The 18,002-nt window shown below is 26.5% G+C and overlaps 1 protein-coding gene across 1 annotated transcript in view; it reads right to left on the bottom strand.

The window, feature by feature from the left end:
• The window catches only part of LOC129966074 (nephrin-like), a 679,668-nt gene that overhangs the window by 401,919 nt on the left and 259,747 nt on the right, over positions 1-18,002 (bottom strand). The window contains exon 6 of the mRNA XM_056080443.1: positions 4,047-4,211. Coding sequence (XP_055936418.1) covers positions 4,047-4,211 — 165 coding nt within the window. The remainder of the gene's footprint in view (positions 1-4,046; positions 4,212-18,002) is intronic.

Raw genomic sequence — 18,002 nt, 5'->3', positions numbered from 1 at the left:
CATTATAATAACTAATATAACAAAGATGCAAAAAAATCCATAATGCTTTGAATTTCTCCTAATTTCACTCTAATTTTTGCATCCTATGATAAAAAAAAATCTTGAAAGTTGTTTCCATTTTATTCATTACAATCTATTAACATTTTGATATTTCAGTTTTAAGATATATTTTTCTTGCATTTATTTCTCGGATATTTTTCAAATTTGGCAATGCATCTAATTTACCATGCGTTCATTCTAAACTATTAAAAATTGGGAATATAAAATAAGTAAACACAAAACAGAAACATAGTTTTGGTTTTCACTTAAATAAAGACAAAACATTTATGTTGAGAAAAATAGGCAACATTTGTGCCGTAGGTTTTGTCACCATTGGCTGACATTTGAGAATTTCGAGTCATAAAAACTGTTTCGAATTTATATTGCATGCAAAATAGGAAAAAAAAATCAATGTAGACATTTTAAGTTATATATAATAGACATTGTAAGTTGAATGAAGTTCTGGATTATAAAAGGCTATAATTTTTTTCATAAGCAATAACATGTAGAAATCATCTGAGCAAAACTCAGAAACAAACTCTTTAAGTACATAATGATTTCTCATTGTAACCATGTTTGATCGTTCATACAATATTCAAGTCGTAGTCAATGACTATACCATGGAAACCATACATTGTGGTTCTGATTCGCTCTCATTTTATTCACTGTTCTATGAAAAAAGGGTGTAATGTGGTGTCTATAATATATCCGAATAAAATGAAGAAAACAGATGTAACCTGGGAGATTTAGAAAGCTACATACAAAACATTCATGTTACAGTCGAATACGTAGCCGTAGATGCAAACTTGCTGAATTCAGTCTAGCTTTATTTCCGATTAATATAAATATTTATCCGTATGATCAAAACCACACACAAGAATCATTGCATTAACAAAAATTCCAAAACTTGTTTTGTACTACATTTAAATTCCTTCTCCGATTACAGTTCAGCTGATTACAATTCTCAAATTTGAATCGATACAATTGTTTTGAATAATTATTCACATTTAATCATATATTTTAAATAAAAGTTGATGTCATGATTACATATAATGTTTGTAAACTATGTTGTAATTATTTTTTATTTAGTATAAGCAATTATTTATAATTAAATGTCATTTTTAACTATCATTTTTATTTATTAATATTCATTATTTTATTAACTGTTATTTACAATTAAATGTCATTTTTTGCCTTCAATAATATTTTATTTAAAAAAAATTGAAATTACGATAAATATCCATCATAAATTAAGAAAATTTTAAATCGTTAATTTTCTATATTTGAAAACGATAAATAACATACGTTTCGAAAAGTCTTAGGGAAAAGTATAAACGATTATCCTTTCCTACAGCAGTTCCTCTGGCCAAAGTTTATATCACGATGTCAATTAAGAGACAGAGCGGGAAATCGTCCGAAATCTTTCCACGTACCACGCTAGTTTCCCACATACCAACATATCTAGGACGGCTCCATACTTTATTCTTGGCACGACCAGTGACACCATAGGACGATAACGAAGTAGTTCCTGTATAAATAGAACGAACGCTATGACGAAATGTTATATGCTTCGTATTCTCCGATTTCTCGATTTAATAATCCAACAATTCTTGTGCCAGACACGTACCCTACGCGAAATGCAATTTGCTACTTGATCTGGTATATTATTCGTGAACTAAGACGCTCAAATGCTCAGCTTTTTTTTTTTCTACTCTACCTCTCGAGAGGTGGACAGAAAGGTTTGTGTTTGTATTCGTCTAAAAAATAAGCACCATTCTTGGACAAACAGTTTATTTGGTGCCGTCTTGACATGAATTATATCGTTTGTTACACGAGCACGGAATTTCAGTCACATAAAGTTGATAGCATTTCTTAGGTTAAAAATATGAAGTAAATAAGTGTGAATATCTAAGCATATTTATTTTACAAAATGCTTGCAAAGATATTTAGAATTTTCCTTTTTTATTAGCTTTTCAAAAACTAAGTCGATTAATCAGCTTTTGAGATGTAAACATAGAGAATTTTATATCTATATCAAATGTAGAGCTGCCAATTTCTAAAAGCAATCATTGATGTAAACGAATATTAAACTTGCATTATTCACATTGAATTCATATACTAATAAAGTATTGATGTTATCGATGAAGTTCGGGAACTGATAATATTTAAATAATCTTCTGTCTAGCTGATTTATTCTCTTACTTCGAATCATAAAAGAAGTAAGAGTATCTCGTATTCTACGTAAGTCATATGCACATCAAAGTATTTCAGATCTTTAAAATGCTAAAGCTTTTATCCCATTCTTTTTGCTCCTTTTCATCTTTTATATTTGTTAATTGAACAAGGTAGAAAAGACAAAATAATCAAACAATTAAACGCAATTAATAAAACCATAATCCAAACCAAAATAAAGTTCATGCTTAGCTTATAAAAAATGTAAATAGATACATTGATTTAAAGCAATTATTAAAATGCTTTTCAGTGTTCATAATTCAACATTGCTTTTCGATTGTTATTCTTTTATGTAAAAGAATGAAATATGTACCACTGGTTTTAGAATACAAACATTTATATTTAATATAAATAATACATAATTTTAACATTTTAAGATGATCTCTTATTTTTTTTTATCTTAAATTTGATCAATGATGTTTCATTCAATATAATTACATTCTAAACTAAAAAAAATAACTTTCGAATGCTATGTCGTTTGAATTTTTGTCCCCAGTACAATGCACATTCGGATTTATTTTTTTTAACATTTTTATTCCTTTCAGGAATATGGACGGTGTTCTAAAATTATATTTGAGGCATAAATCAATATATATTTCAAATTCACAACTGAGTAACAGTTTGCACTTCAACCAATTTATCACGAGACTTCGATCTAAATTTTCAAATTTTAACAAATCATGAAATTTCCATTTTAAGTCTTATTTTATACATAATTATATACAATATTTGAATCAAGCTCCTATTTTCTTTCGATGAAATTCAGCTATTTATAACTTATTCTATAATTGAAATGAATCAAAAATTTTGGATTAGATATTTTTGTAATTTTTTACCATTTTTTGAGCAAAATATTTAAGGTGAATCACGTTATGTCCAAAAAATTGCATTAGAAAAACAGCAAATTCACTTATAATAACTGTTCTTTTTCTGTTTTTTTATTTTCTACCATACTCATACGATGTTAGTAAACTGATAAATGCAAATTTATTTTAACAAACGCTTGCTACAGTTTTGCTAAATATCAATCTAACGAAATAAAAAAAAATTTATTGATCTCATACATCTGAAATTTTGCCTTAAAATTTATTTTAATTAGAATATTGTCTATGTGATATGTTTACAACAAATTTCTGTTGAAAACGGTTCATTAATTAATCCTTATGATAGAAATTTACATCCTTTTAAAGAAAATTAATCACAACTTTTTAAATAAATTCCATAAACTTCCATTAATAAAAAAATTTACCCCATTTCGAATATTTTTCATATTATAATGATATTTTCTACAATTTCGTATCATCTCACTCAATACTCAATACCATTAAAAACGTTCAGGTTACTATAAATACAAATTTTTAAAAATTAGAATTAAGCAATTCAAATGAGAATTTATCATTCGAGAGAAAATGCCACCACTTAAAACACTCTTACACATATCAAAGTACTTAGAGATATAAAAATAATTTTGTGGGCATTGCATTACTGTGTAGTTTCTTAGAATATCTTAAACATTTCAGATGAAATATATATTATAATTTGTTTCATTTTATATTTTGTTTCTTTAAGAAATTCAATTGAATTCAAGTTCATGATACCATTCAAACTTATCTCGCTACTTTTATTTTAAATATTTAATATTTCTTGAATCATTGCTGACTATAGAAGCTTACACTTTTTGATTCTTTTACTGATAAATATTTCCCTTTTATAAGAATGGGGGAGATTCCACACATTATGCGAATCATAAAGTATAAATAAGGAACTATACTTACGTAAGACACTAAGTGTAACTTCATTTCTCATCCTATGGTCGAGTGCTTTATGGAAAGCTTCGCAGGCAAATTTTGCTCCATCGTCTTGAACCAAGGGACGAATTGTTAAATAACTAGATGCTATGAAGCGAGATTTTCCTTCTTTCTCTTCGTTGTGGACGGAATCTGAAATATGCGATAGGATTAAGGTTTTCTAATTAGAATACATTCTAAGAATTAAATGTTTCACGAAAACAGGTTGACTTAAAGCATGCTTTTTTGAACATAAATTAGTTAAATGACCGATTTGGCTTCGCATTATTCTTTGAAACGGCGATTCAAAGGATTTACTAACAAATGGATTGTTTCTTTATGATTAAGCCTTTTAGTTTTAAACTTTCTGTTCTTTGTTGTATGGATATCATCTAATTCTTATATGGTTTATTGTTGTTTCTTATGGCACTTTGAAGCCCGCTGTTCAAAGACAGCCGATTTAAGCCGAAGGGGGAACGCCTCTTGTTTTTATCGTAGAACCAACCTGGGCCAAGAGTACGACTTGAATACTCACGCATTACTCATTCGCTTGCACAGCCCCTTTTTACAGGAGGGCAGATTTACACATCTCGCAGACAGAACAGGAAGAACAACCATGTCCAATCCGGGACGCCCAGATCACGGGGAAGATGCGATACCCCTATGCCAGGACGCCGGCTAAAAATGGCCGTAGGGTAAATGAAGAATTCAGTTAAAATGAAAATGTTTAAAAACGTTATTTATTAAGGTAATTATAGCTATAGTTGGATCAAAATAATTTTTTAGAATGTTCTTAACAATGAACGTAATAATTGATTTAGTAATTAATGTAATAACGTCGCTATATATTTTTTAATATCTGTAATCAGTGAAATAATAATTGGATCAAAAATAATTTTTTGGAATGTTCTTAGCAGTGAATGTTGTAATTAATATTATAATGTCGCTATATTTTTTAAAAAAATATTTGTAATAAGTAAAATAATAGTTGGATCAAAAATAACTTTTTAAAAATGTTCTTAGCAATGAAAGAAATAATTGGTTTAGTAATTAATGTAATAATTTCGCTATATACTATTTAATATTTGCAATCAGTGAAATACTAGTTAGGAGAAAAATTATTTTTTAGAATGCTCTTGGCAATAAAAGTAATAATTGATTTAGTAATTATTGTAATAATGTCGCTACATGTTTGAAATCAGTGAAATAATTTTTTTAAAATTAAAAAAAAAAACTGACAATCAATTTCTTGAAAGAAAATATTCTCCGTTCGTTTCAATAATTTTTTATTACAGTTATAAATGTCATGTGGAGCAGATTGTAATGCTACATGAAACTCTCTTTGAAATGGAGATGAATGTATTCTTTTAAATAAATAAGTGCTTTTCAAATAATTCTCATTCATATAGCATTTACTAAAGCTCTTCTAATTTAAAGTGATGCTAGTAAATTGATATCATTTCAGTAAGCCGGTAAATATTAATTTGCTTAAAAATACTCAAAGAATAAAAAAGTATTAATAAAAATACTTAGAAAAAAAAACTGACGCTACAATGTACCAAATGAATTGAAAATTTTTCGCCCGAGAAAAATCGTTCCTGCAATAAGTAACGATATAATTCTGATTTAAAGCTGACATATAAGTGAGCTCTTTTTCAACTGAAGCAGGAAATTTTCTTTTCATTGTAATTTATTCAAAGCCCATTTGAAGATTACAAATTATCTTTCTTGCGAGTTTAAATTTTTGACGCCTTCGATGTCCTAAGTTTCGAAAAATTGTTCATTTTAAAGTGTTCGCTGCCATTCATCTTTCAATTTTTTTACAGAAAAAAAAGAAGAATCTTATTTTCTATAGAATGAATACATGAGTTAAAAAGAGTTTTTTTTTCTTTCATGACTAAGAAATGATTACGAATTTGCATAAATTATCTTTGACATATTTCAAAATTTGAGCATAACAAAATAGAAAAATGAAACAACTGATTTCAATATTCGGAGCAGGAAAATGTTTCTTTTTTAAAATAATAAAAAGAAAATATTCGCCCTTTTAAAGATTTACAAAGAAAAAGAAATTATATTCCTTTATGTACTATTATATAAAGGTTCTCAAAAAAGAAAAAGAAAAAAAAATATCCTCTGATAGTTAGGTTTAATTATATAATGGGAAATCAGCAATCTTATATTAACAAAAAGTAAGCTTTTAAATAAGTTGCCATTAGTTTAAATATAAAATACTACTGTTTTATATTGAGAAGGAAACTATATGGGGATTATTGTTTGCGTTGAATATAAAATATGTAAGAAAATGAGGAAATTAACATTTAATTCTATATTTTAATTTAAAATAGTTATTTGCTTTTAAAGATTTTATTGAATTTACTAGGCATATAAAGAAAACTTATAAGAAAATAACGAATTAAAAGAAGCTAAATTGAAAAAAAAAATCTTTTAGTTTCAAGCAATGAAGAAAAATCATACTTTCTTACAACAAAGTGCATAAGTAAATATTTCAAAATTTACCAAATGTTTCAAAGATTTTGAAATAATAAAAATGCAAATATGTTGTTTTAAAAGATTTTTTTGAATTTTGGGATTTTTTTTTTCTTATTTTTGGCGCCAGAGTCATATTTGCCAGACTGCGCCATGCATACGGTTAAAAGTTAAAATCATTGATATAAAAAGCGGAAACAGCAGATTTTAAATGTGTGTTAAAACTTCATTCATAAACTCGGAAAAATTGTTAAAAAAACACGTTGTAAAATATAAGGGGAAAAAAATAGCTTTCAAAAAATTAAAAAGATATGGATGGTGTATTTCCTGCATCAAGTCACGCAAGGTTACAGATGAGCAATTAAAAAACTCCTGACGATGGGAGTTAAACGAAGGAAATTCGATTAGAATGTGGTTAACAGTAAAAATAGTATGACGAATGAGACACACGGGCCCGCTTTCTCTATAAATGAGGTGCTTATGAGTGAAACGTGTATGTCCTATACGGTGGCGAGTCAACTTCACGTCGATCTCTCATACAGGAATGGCAGGCCACAATCCAATGAAAGGTTTGATTGAATATAATTTATTATGGATCTGCAGATAATAATTTCTAGCGAAGTAGAAAAAAAATATCTAATTAGTGCGTTCTTGGCATCGTCATATTGAAATCCATGTGATAAAAGAGAAAAAAATGAACTTTTAAGAATGTCTGGAAACAGAAAAAAAAATACTACAACTTCGTTTGGTATTTTACAAAAGAGTTTATAACGAAAGAAACATAAAAAGTGGAAAATAAAATGTAATATTTCTCTACTTGGCGACACGAAAATTGTGCCAAAATCCATTAACTCAATTTTAAACTCAATCGCAATAAAATTCAAAATTCTACTAAATGGAAAATATATATAAAAGAAAATAATTCTTATTAGTTTATTGTTTGAAATTTCAAAGCGAACAAAAAATTAATTCATCAGAGAATAGAAATATAATTTTTAGAAAAATGTGAGCATAATGATTTTAATCATTTTTATAAACAAATAATGATTTGTGAGTATTTAACGGAGAAAAAAATCATATTTCATCCAAGCAAATTAGACAAAATCTGAACATTGTTACAACTATCATGTACATTAATATGAAATTTTCCTTTAAAAATTAAAATAATAATAATAATAATAATAATCTATTCCTTAAATTTTAAACAAAATATTCAAAGACTTTATTTCTTTTTTCTTCTATTGTTGCACATTTTCTTTTATTTATATTCTTGAAGGAAATATTGAAATACAAATTATTTCAAAGTTGGTGCCATTCCGATCTTAGATAATTCTTAGTATTCAATTAAAGAAAAATTAGATCACTTACTAAAACATGAAACACGATTCCGAAAAATTATTTACTGATAACTTTCGATAATGACTGAGTTCATAACTTTATACACTACTTCTAGTGTAAATTCGCTGAAAATAATCAAGAGTCTATGACTAACTATAATTACATGATATCTATGTTGTAAATATAAGAAAAAAATACTGAAAGCAAAAAATCCTCGAGAATTTGTTCATAATCATGTAAAAAGATATGCTGTTCTCCAAGAAACTATACGATTTACAAATGAACGTTTATTTATTTTAAATTCAGGTTTCATCAACGTTAATTGAATCATTCATTCGTGATGATGGTGTTATCGTTTGCATTGTATAATAAAAATGATGTTAAACAGTTTGAGTAAAAAATAAAATTGTTTTGTAGGATACTATAAAAAACATATTAAATATATGAATGAATAAGGAACATATAAGGCAAAAATAATTCATTTGAAAAGATCATATGTAATCACATCTACATTTAAAATGTTCAACACTTTATTTTCAACTCAAACACTTAAATTTTTTTGAGTTACTCAAATAAATAAATACAATTTCAAAAATAATGTTTTCTCTTTAGGTGATGAAACTTCGGAGAAAGTGCTTAAAACATAAAGCCAGATCTCACCTACCGGATCAAAATTTATTGTCAGTAAAATTACCTAGACAAATGGAATAGTTGGGTCTTCAATATTTAGATAAGCATTTATTTCAGAATTTTAGAATTTTTAAGTCTGTCATAAAGCCTTATCTATATATTAATTATAAACGTTTGTTTATTTAAGATATTTGCTGATGAGCGCTTTCAATAAAATGACTGACATTTTCAAGATTTAATGAGATTAGTACGACCAATTCATTATATATAATTTTAAGAAATACGCTTATTTATTTTTTTATTAAATTATGAAAATAAACATAATTATTGGTATCGTTACTCCCTTATATATTTGTTTATTTTAATACTTGTAAATTATACATTAACTTGGTACTTGTAGAGTTTGATAAATAATTTATGACAATAAATGATCAGAAAAGATTTAAATTTACTTTTTCAGTGAAACATATGGACATATATAATAATTACTTCGATTAAAATATTTTTTTCCATACTATACATTTACAGCTTTCTTGATCTTGGCATCCCTTTGTCAAATGAATCAACAAATGGAGATGGACAATTATGCGACCTTTAAAACTTTTCTATAAAATAGTCATTCAGTCTTCTAGTTGTCTAATTAATTCTAATTTGATTTGAAGAATTCCCTATCAATATTGTTTCTGATGAATCTGAATACTTCAATCCGTTTTAACTGATTGTAAAGAATTCGGTTGATTGTTTTACAAACTTTTTTCAAATTATATAAACATAATTTAGAAATATGTTAAGCAGCAGTATTAAATAATTGTATTCACACATACACAGACTCGACGTTTTATATGGTACGTCTCATAATAAATTTTCTGTAATTAATTAGGAAGAAAAGTAATATTTTAACATGGAACAAATTATCTCAGAAAAAATTTGAATCCTAAATGAAATATATTGAATTAAAATTCTTTCGACACAAACTAACAATTAATAGCAAAATATAAAGCAATTTCTTAATTAACAGCAAAATAGATGATTGCATCATGGTATAATAACTAGAGTAATACAAATGAAATTAAAATTGCTGCATTTAAACATAGTATTCATCAGAATTAAACTCTTTTTCCAAATAAGACAAAGTTATTTTTTCTTTAACACTAAAATCATTTCCGTATTCAAAGTTCCGCTTTTTTTAAAGTTTTATTATTGATTTTTCAGTAAGAAAAAGTATTTTGTTATTCTATCCTTAAAATAACATAAAATAATTATAAAATACAATGGTTGTTAAGAAAACATTCAAACTCTATTGCCTCTTTTTACATTTTAACTTTCACCACCCTATACTTTTGAAGTGTTTGTGTTGGCATTGTAAATTTTTGGGATTATAAAAGCCTTGCAAAATCTAGGGTAAAAGCATACATTAAAAACAAAGTTAAAAAATAAGTACATATGTTTAAATAAAAATTTAAAGACAGTTCAACACATTACCATAATATAATTAGTGAATACTAATAAATTGAATGATTTTTCTGTTGATACTAAAAACTCAGGAAAATGCACGGAAGTGATATTGAAGTTACTCATAAATATTTCTATTATACATTCATATTTGCGTTACTTTTCACCATTTTTATTTGAAAATAGTTTACTTATGTATTTTAATAATAAAATATCCCTCTTTCAAAAGAAGCAATTAAAATCTCAATTTCGAGAATCCAGAAAGAGATGCACTTTAATGTTTTGTTTATTGGGATATGAGATTGCTTTATTTTCAATAGTAAATAAGGTTTTTAGATTACGAAGAATAGAAAGCAAAACCAAAAGGAAAATTTTTTTCTGTATGAATTCAGCCGAATATTTTCTATCAACACTTTAAAATAAAATGCAGGCGACTTATCTCAAGATTTATCATATGCCAAGGACAAGAGAAAATGCCCTCAAAAACAAAGTGCAGATTTGTGTCTATTCAGACACGGTTGCAGACAATATGCATCAATCCTATCTTATGGAAATGTGCTATAAAAGGCTATGTTGAAAGAAAAAAATTTATTCAATCGTCTGGGTAAATCGTAGATTCAGTCAAGGTATTTGGTGCCAGATGCCACTTTGATTATAGGCTTTACGCTATTTCTTTCTGAAGGTAGTTTTAATATAAGTCATTGGAATTTGGGTCGGGGATCAAGACTGTCTTATGTTTTTTGGGTATTCTGAATACTATATTTTATTTTCTTGGTTATATTGTATGATGGCCCATGCTGTCTTGAGTTTTAGATATTATAAAATTATTTTTAAGTGTAAATGCTCCTTTTACATTAGAAGGCTGATAGGATAATGTTTAAATGTCAACTTAAAATATTATTTTGTCGGATGGTTGAGTTATTGATGGGGTTAAGATGCCTTTAATATATTCACGGAATGTTAGTTTTATAGTATTGTCTGTTTTAAAGACTTCAATGAAAATATTTAAACTAACTCCTTTTTCTGATTATGTCTTCAAGCAAAAGCATACGCAGCTTGCTAGAAGGAATTTTGGAGTGGATACGGTTTGCTGAAATCGAATTTCCTTAATATCTATGTTATTCATGCTGTTATTTGAATTCAATGAAATAACAGCATCACCAATATTTCATCACTAATATTCATCAATAATATTTCACAAAAGAGAAACTATTCAATTGATAAAATAATAGAAATTTACGTATATTTCACTACTTTTAAATTTAAAAAAAACACTTTCATTTAATGTTTTTGGATGACTGATTTAAAATACTTGAGAGTCAATGATACATAGTGATAAATTGAATTTTAAAAATGTATCACTACATTTACAATATTATTTACATCACTTGCTGGAATATTTCAGTGCAATTTTCATATACATATATCTTACATTATATTTTAAAATTTTGTTGCTTTATTCTGTGTTATATTTAACAGAATTTTATTTGTTAATATACAATGAAATTTAATCAAATTCAAGTAATTATTTACTATTGGCTTTAGCCTTATCTTAACAGGATGTTCAAATATTCTAACAGTGTTTTTTTTTTCTTTTATTTACATTTTGGCACAGCTGCATTGATAGGTCTCTGTATTCCATGCAGATCAATTCGTTAAATAGTGGGATATTTTATCTTTCTCTCGGAAAATGAATTTCCTTGTGCGATGGTAAAAAAATGGGAGAATAAAAACAAGAAAAGTCACATTACGAGTGATATAAAGACATGATGCATTATCCCATGATCTCACTGGTAATATCATGGGATAATGCATCATGATAATGCATCTTGCATTTGCGTTTCGTAAGCAGTGTTCACACGTGGTCAACAATTGCGCGCAATAGAAGACCACACATACTTCGGGAAGATCACATGACAGCAATGGGACAATTGCAAAGAGTTGTCCAGGTGAAACTATTTGTTATTATCCAATTGAAGTCATGTAATCTTCCTGAAGTAGGCGTGACCTTTTATCGCTCGCAATAGTTGGCCTCATGTGAACGCTGCTTTATTCACTTTCGTCTAGGGCAATCAGTTAAATACCTAAATCGGCAACTCATAATAAAGGGAAGATTGAGAGGATGGATGAGCTCATAGGAGATACGCACTTTAAATAGAAACTCGACTTAAGTCTGATACATGAGAATATATTGTATTCCAGCCAAATTTTCTTAATCAAATTTCCCACATTTGTGTTTTTCTAGGAGAAGGGTTGAAAAATATGCTTTTCTCACTCCTTTTGAAGATAGTAAGTTCTTTATTTAAGTACGCATAACTTTACAAATTTTTGAGTAGTATTGGTAATTGATACATTTACAGCTCGATAAATGAATTAATAATTTTATTTAATCTGATACTCAAAGATAGTGCTCAACAACACCATGTCCTTACCCATTCAGATCATTGGGAATGCTTATTATATTTAAAAACTGTTAAATAAGTACATTCTGTTTGTACACTATAAAACTAGTGTCTCAAAAAAATGTATTTGTAACTTGTCTAGCTCTAGTAATAAAGTTAGCATATTATAGTTTGAATATAGTTCAAAACTTATATATTTTTTTCAAAGTTGGACTTGTAGTTTAGGATTTAAAAACTTTTTACATCAACCACTTTTTTATTTAATTCGTTCGAAATATTATTCATATACGAAATCAACGCCATAATATAAATCGAAACTGATTATTTTAGATTGTTACAAATAAAATGCTAAAATAGTGTTATATAATTCCATTAATAACAAATATCTATAGTCACTCATTAATTGAAAATACCAATTTATTATAGATAATTCATATTATCAGTGAAAATGTATCACGAAATTCTATTCATTTCTCTTAAATATATTCCATTTATATAGGAATTTTCTATCACCAATATATTAAAAGGTAAGGCAGAACATTTTTCAAGAGATATTTAACGATTAAAAAAAAATGTTAAGTTCGTATCCACAATGTACAAACAAGAAAAGCAAACACATTCACATTTGCAGAAAAAATCATTTTCTCATGAAATTTACTGGAGACAAAATACAAACACCATTTTTGACAATGTCGTCTGAAGCGCCTTTATCAAATATTTGTTTTGGTTAATCAACCTGTTCTTCAAATTATGTCTTTAGTTGAGTGTAAAATTCGCTTTTTATGTTTCAAAAATGGATGATTTCGGAACAGAATGTTTTGAAGCGGTTTTTATATGGTGGGTAGATTTTATTTAACACTTCGACGATCATCTTATTCTTCTAAATGTTTTCTTTGGTAAGCCTAAGCCCAAATTGCTTATTTGAATTTAAAATTGCTGTTTGGTATTTTTATATGTGTGTAGAAAATGATTATATAAAATGTTATATATAATATTGAAAAGTATTTTCGTCTGTAATAAAAGCAATAAGTTTGCCTAGCAGTTAAGTTAGATTTTAGATTTTATTTAGCACTTGAGTTTGATCTTATTTAAATTCTTTTTTTAATCAACACATAGTACTATCCCATGGAATGAAAGCAGAAACAAAATACAAATGGTTTTATTAAGGAAACTATATTGAAATTAAGAAAACTGAAATAAAAATATTTTCGTTATAAATCGACCTAATGGGTAAAGTATTATTCGTCGTCTGTAATAAAAGCAATAGGTATGCCTAGCAGTTAATGAACTCGCTGATGATGTACATCATTGTTTGTAACACTTGAGTTATTTCTTATTTAAATTATTTTTTTAATCGATACATAGTACTACCCCATGGAATGAAAGCAGAAACAAAATACGAATGGTTTCATTAAGAAAGCTATATTGAAATTAAGATAACTGAAATAAGAATATTTTCTTTACAAATCGACCTTAATAGACTCAATAAAGATATGCAATTAATTTATTGAATTTCCTATTTTGTTTTAAATCTACAAGATACTTATTTTTGAAGGGGCAATTTTGTAATATGAATATATCGAAACCAGGAAATAATTAAAAATCTCTAAATGTTAGTATATTAATAAGTATATTTAATACTTATTTATCTTGGTTTATCGCACAAATAAATTTGGCATATATAGGAAAGAAGAAAAGGGAAAACAATACGAATTTCAATCAAGTATTTTAAGGAAAATTGAATCAGAAGAAAATATATTTAGTGATTTCATCGTAGTTTCTAATAGTATATTATATACCATACCAGTTATATATCTCATAAGTACTGGAAATAATTATACTCCCAATAAATCTTTTATAATAGTTAATAGTGGATATGATACACCACATTTCCTAAAAGCATTCTGACTGTCGTAATCACACAACACATTCGCTTGATTACAGTAGGACTTCCTGATATTACTTGACGTTATATTCTTAACATAATAATATGTATTTATCGATTATATGCACTTTAATTATGTCTATATTTGGATCACAATAATATAACTTATTTATATTCTGAATATTTTTTCTTATAGAAATATTAATCATTTGTGTGTATCCAATCTAATACAAATAAATCGAAATTCATGAAATACATACTTTTTTTCTCAAACTTCTAATCATAAAATTTGGGTTTATAAGAGCACAAATTAAATGACTGAAATATATAATAAATTATATTAGATTTAATGATTTAAAATTTTTCTTATCAGCTGTTAAATAAACTGTGCAACATAAAGATGGAAAAGTAATTAGCTCAAACAGAATAGAATTATTATGCATAAATTTTTCTCTATTATAGATGTAACCAATTTTTTTTTGTTTTCAACCGCTGTAATTAAAAAAAGAATTGTAGAAATGATTTTAGTTACTTTTTCTTCTATATAAAATTTGTATATCTTATTAGTAATAACGATGTGAGTGTGAGTTTGCATGTGTTTGAGTATGAATATGATTGTGAGTGTACGTACGTACGTGCATGTGTGTGCGTGCGTGCGTGCGTGCGTGTGTGTGTGTGTGTGTGTGTGTGTGTGTGTGTGTGAGAGAGAGAGAGAGAGAGAGAGAGAGTGTGTGTTTGCGATCTACAGGCCAGGTCATTTACATATGTCAGAAGATCAAAATTTGCACCTTGAACGATTTCTTAAAACTTTAATAAGAGTTTTAAATAATTACAATTAAGCGAAGTTTTAGTGTTCTCGTACGGTAACTTTCGAAAATATTACTGTACAAAATAATTCGTACATCTGAAAATTCAAAAATTTATCTTTTAGCAATCTTATTATTTTTCTGTCTAATTATTTTCCTATTGGTTGAAAAAAAAATCAAAAAATATCTTGAATATATTTAACAACAATATATTACATTGTTGAAATGAAATTCAGATTGTTTCCATTGTTGCCATGAATATTTTATTCTGGTTTCCTTCACATTATTGTTATTAAAAGTATGAAAGTGGAACTACTTCTTTCCAGAACTAATAAGTATATATTTAAAATAAGTTTTTGATATTTTTTGTGTTTTAATTTTCTTATACTTACATTTAATGTTTCATTTTAGAAACAAGCAGTAATGGAAAATTTTTTTCAAGTGAATTCATTTTTGAACACTTCTGATCTTACCTATGATATAATTGTATTTATAAAAATATAAATAGTAAAGTAAAGAAATGAAAGACACAATGAGCATATTGGTGCATGGCTTCTAAAATAATATGAGATATATGCCTATCAAAAGTTGAATTAAAATTATTTTGGTAAGGAAACTATTACGACCAAATTGCACAAAAAATGCAATTGAAAGTGCAACCAGCAGGTACCGAAAGGTGGATAGTATAATATAAAAATGAGAAGCTATCATTTTTTTTCCTGTTAGTAATCAAACTACTGAAGGCATTAAAAAATTGCTCGCAATTATTATATTATTTTAGTATTAATTGTCGAAATATTTTATCCTTTTAGATAAATAATATTTTAATGTTAGTATATAATATAATTTTACAATTAACATTTTAATATTTTAGTATTGGTAAGAAATAAAGTAATATTAAGTGAAAACGTTTCCATTGTGCATGCGCAGTACATATCATGTATAATCAAGTATACTTGATATGTACAGTATAAATCAAGCATTTTGGCAAAGGCCAAGATTTATTTAGTAGACAGAATTAAAAATACAAAATAAAAAAAGACTTGGGTAGAGAGATATTAAAAGAAATTTATTTTATGTTAAAAATATTTAAAATGTATTTTTATTTCCAAATTATTTTGAAGTTCTCTAAAATCTAAAAATAACCCAATTAAAATCTTCGGAATTCGCTTTTAATGGTCCAGAGAGATTGGAATATAGCTGCTTTCCACTTTCATATTTCAAAAGCACATTTAAATTGCTACTCACCATTATTAATAGAGCTTTACATTATGCGCTGAAAATTATCAATTTATTAAAAACATTTCGTTTGCTGAGACGTTAAAAAATCGTTTGGAACAATATAGAATTTTTCGAGAAGACAAGAATAATAAAAACTTGTGTGAAACGGAATTTCACATTTTAATTAAAAATAAATTTGCAGACAATGAAAATATTTTGAGTTATAATATTTTATCTAAAACTGTCTTTTATATTAAAATAAAAGCTGCAGATGGTAAGATGATAGTGTTTATATTTTGTATAATAATATTTTCTTATAAAAGAATCTTTTACATAAAAAAAAATATTATATAATTAAAAAGCGTTTCATTACCGTGCAATTCAATGCCTATGAGTGCGATATTAAGAACACTTATATTTTCTCAACTACGATGTTTGCAATAGGTAGTTTTCAACCAAGTAAATAAAAATGTGATAACTTTAAAATCTTCTGTAAATATTTGTTAAATTTTATAAATGTTATTCTTATAGTTTTTTTTCAAACACTGAAAAATAAGAAAAGTGTTTTTAAGGGTTTTTTTTCTTCTTTTTTCTAATTAAATCGCTAAAATATCAATACATGCAAAAAATATGAAAATACATTTTTTTCACTGAGCATATAAAATAGGGTAATATAATGTAAAAAAATATTTTTCTTTTGTTAAATTCATATTATAATAGATTCCATGCAAAGTATAAATATTTATTCTCAATTTCGGACTCAAATATTAGTTTTTAAAGATTTAGTCTTAAATTTTTTTTGAATGAAATTACAAATTGTTGCAATTTTATTTAATTTAAAAATATAAGCATTTAATATAAATTGTTATATTTATTTTAATGTGGCATTTCTAAAAGTTTTGTCCATATAATATTTGTAGTTAAAAGTAAAATTCGTGAAATTTAACGATTTGAATTAAACGCGTTTAAAATTTAAAAAGTAAATATAGCTTTATTTTGAAATTGGCATTTATATACTAAATCAAGCATTTTTCGTTTACATAATGACATAGATTTTCTTCAAATTCATTGACAAAATACGCTATTTTATTTCACAATACTGAAAAGCTAACATTTAATCTGCAATTGTGTATTATCATTACATATATTACATACTGTATATAATACATACTGTATTGATCAATATTTGCAATATTGTACAATATTGTAAAATATTGATTAATACATATAATATCGCACAATATTGTGAAACAGGCTGGGATACCTGGGTACATATGAAAGAACAATCATTACATATATTACATACTGTATATAATACATACTGTATTGATCCATATTTGCAATATTGTACAACATTGTAAAATATTGATTAATATCATATAATATCGCACAATATTGTGAAACAGGCTGGGATACCTGAGTACATATGAAAGAACAACAGGAAATATATTTAACGAGTTTGAGGAACGGTGTAGTATTTTAAAAATTAAGACATTTCAAATTGATTCTGTGTTCTCAAAATATATGGATGTATTTAAAAAATGTTTCTCTGTAAATTACATCTATGAATTGAATTATGTATGCATGGTTTATGATTGCTTCAATCGGTGATAACAAGTCTTTATATAACGCAAAACAATTACAAATTTTCTTTTACTCTCTTCTCTTTATAATAGAAGTTTCATCACTAAATTCAACTCCGAAGATGAAACTCAGAATG

The sequence above is a fragment of the Argiope bruennichi genome, chromosome 4 (assembly GCF_947563725.1).
Source record: "Argiope bruennichi chromosome 4, qqArgBrue1.1, whole genome shotgun sequence".
NCBI lineage: Eukaryota > Metazoa > Arthropoda > Arachnida > Araneae > Araneidae > Argiope > Argiope bruennichi.
Note: the sequence above shows the minus strand (reverse complement) of the source record. Positions and strands in the feature narration are given on the sequence as shown.